This window comes from Dictyostelium purpureum, assembly GCF_000190715.1.
Source record: "Dictyostelium purpureum unplaced genomic scaffold DICPUscaffold_267, whole genome shotgun sequence".
In the NCBI taxonomy this organism is placed as follows: Eukaryota; Evosea; class Eumycetozoa; order Dictyosteliales; family Dictyosteliaceae; genus Dictyostelium; species Dictyostelium purpureum.
The window spans coordinates 1-1,981 of NW_003519603.1; the positions used below are offsets into that span (position 1 = coordinate 1).

Consider the following 1,981-nt stretch of genomic DNA (forward strand, 5'->3'; position numbering starts at 1 on the left):
TGAAATGTGAACTCTGAATTCGTTACCCATATAATTAAATTTCTTATTTTAATATCAGCTCCTCCAGCTCTTCTGCATTTACTCTTATTGTACATCAAATGTGAATATATTATATTGGATCGATGTTTATCAAAAAACACAACAACAATTGTTTTTATTTAATGAATGGAATAATATTGTTTTTTGTGGAATAATATCTATGGATGATTTATTGTTAGACACTCACATATTAATTATATAATAATTAATATATAAATTTTATTACTTATTATTTGTCTGTTTGTTTTGGTTGTTTATATGTTTTCCAGCAAGAAGATTACCCACTCTTTTACATTTATTATCTATATCTATTGGTTGTGAATAAGAACAAAAAGTTTCCCCTTTAAAATCCATTTTGCAAATTTTGTGGCATCTTCATCAACAGTAATTCTAAAAAAAAATTAGAAACCATATCTATAACTTCTTTTTCAAGTTGTAATTGTTCATTGAACATATAATTTGGGTATTTAGCTCATAATTCTTTAAAATAATTAGTTTCCATAAATATGTAATATTTTTTTTTGTTTCGTTTACAAGCGATATAAGTGATCGATCACTCCATGGATACATGAAATGATTTTTATTTTCTACATTTATCATCTTTCTTAAATGTTCTAATAATTCTTTTGGGATTTCTTCATTTGTGATAGAAATTAATTTTGGAAGGTCTTTTTTGAACCATGTTTTAACGAAATTTTTTATTTGATTATTTTCTTTGGTTTTGACCAAATCCTTTATTTTTTCTTTGGGCTTTAACTGGATTTGGATTTTGTAACATATCTAATTTTTGTTCTAGTTGTTTTAGTTGTTCTAGTTGTTGTTCTAGCTGTTGTTGTTGTTACTTTAAATTGAACTGCATTTGTTGATTTTTAATCCATATCAATTTGTAAATTTCTTCTTTATTTGGGTTTTCTTTTAACATTTGATAAATACACCAATCATAAATTTAAATTGATGAAAAAATTGAAGAGGAAGAAGGGTGTGAAAATAAAGAAAGTAAAGAGAAAGAGTGTGAAAAACAAGTAATTAATGAAATTTATGTAATAATTTAAATTTAAATTAATCAATCATAAACTTGTTTTTCTTTTGTTAGCTCCTCAAAACTTGAATCTTAATTCTCTTTACTTTCTTTATTTTCACACTCTTCTTCCTCTTCAATTTTTTCATCCTCTTCATCCTCTTCATTCTCTTCACTCTTTCTATTTGTTTTAAGATTATTATCCTGACCAAAAATATTATTTGATAAAGTATAGTGATATAAAAAATTATATTTTTTGTGAATATTAGTTTTATAATGTCTTCCTATTCTTGAATAATGTTTGTCACATGCAATATTTTTTTTTTATATTTTTTTTAATTTTATTCATTTTTTATTTTTTATTTTTATTTGTAAAATATTTTCGTAAAAAAAAAAAAAATTTAAAAAAAATTTAAAAAAAAACTTTATTTAAAATTAAAAAAAACTTTATTATTTAAATAAAAAACAATTTTAAAAATTCAAAATAAAAAGACGAAATGTAAAAAAATAGTCGTATTTTTTTTTTTTTTTTATTCTACATGATTTAATTCTCTCTGATAATATTTTAATAAAAAAAAAAAGAACTGAGTAAAAGAAAAAAAAAAGAAAAAAAGAAATAAAGTAATAGAGATATTAAAATAATGAAAGAAAAGAGTCACCGTTAAATATTTGGTCAAACTATTCTTTATATATCTGCAATGAGATTGTGGGTTTTTTTTTAAATTAATTTTAATTTATTTTTTTTATTTTTTAAATTATTTTTAAATGATTGTTATTAAAATTCTTATAAAACATATGTTTCAATATTTTAAATGGTATATATTAATAATGTAAAAGAAACAGAGGTTAGGTACCAATCAACAACTGATTATACCATATATATTTGGTTAATAAAAGTAAGGTATTACATAGAAATAATATTGT

General features: G+C 21.2%; 1 protein-coding gene across 1 annotated transcript in view; it reads right to left on the bottom strand.

The window, feature by feature from the left end:
* Positions 1-1,150: 1,150 nt before the first annotated feature.
* DICPUDRAFT_155854 (uncharacterized protein) overlaps positions 1,151-1,981 on the bottom strand; it is a gene marked incomplete at both ends in the record, with an annotated part of 2,880 nt that continues 2,049 nt past the window's right edge. Inside the window, one exon of the mRNA XM_003291224.1 lies at positions 1,151-1,238. Coding sequence (XP_003291272.1) covers positions 1,151-1,238 — 88 coding nt within the window. The remainder of the gene's footprint in view (positions 1,239-1,981) is intronic.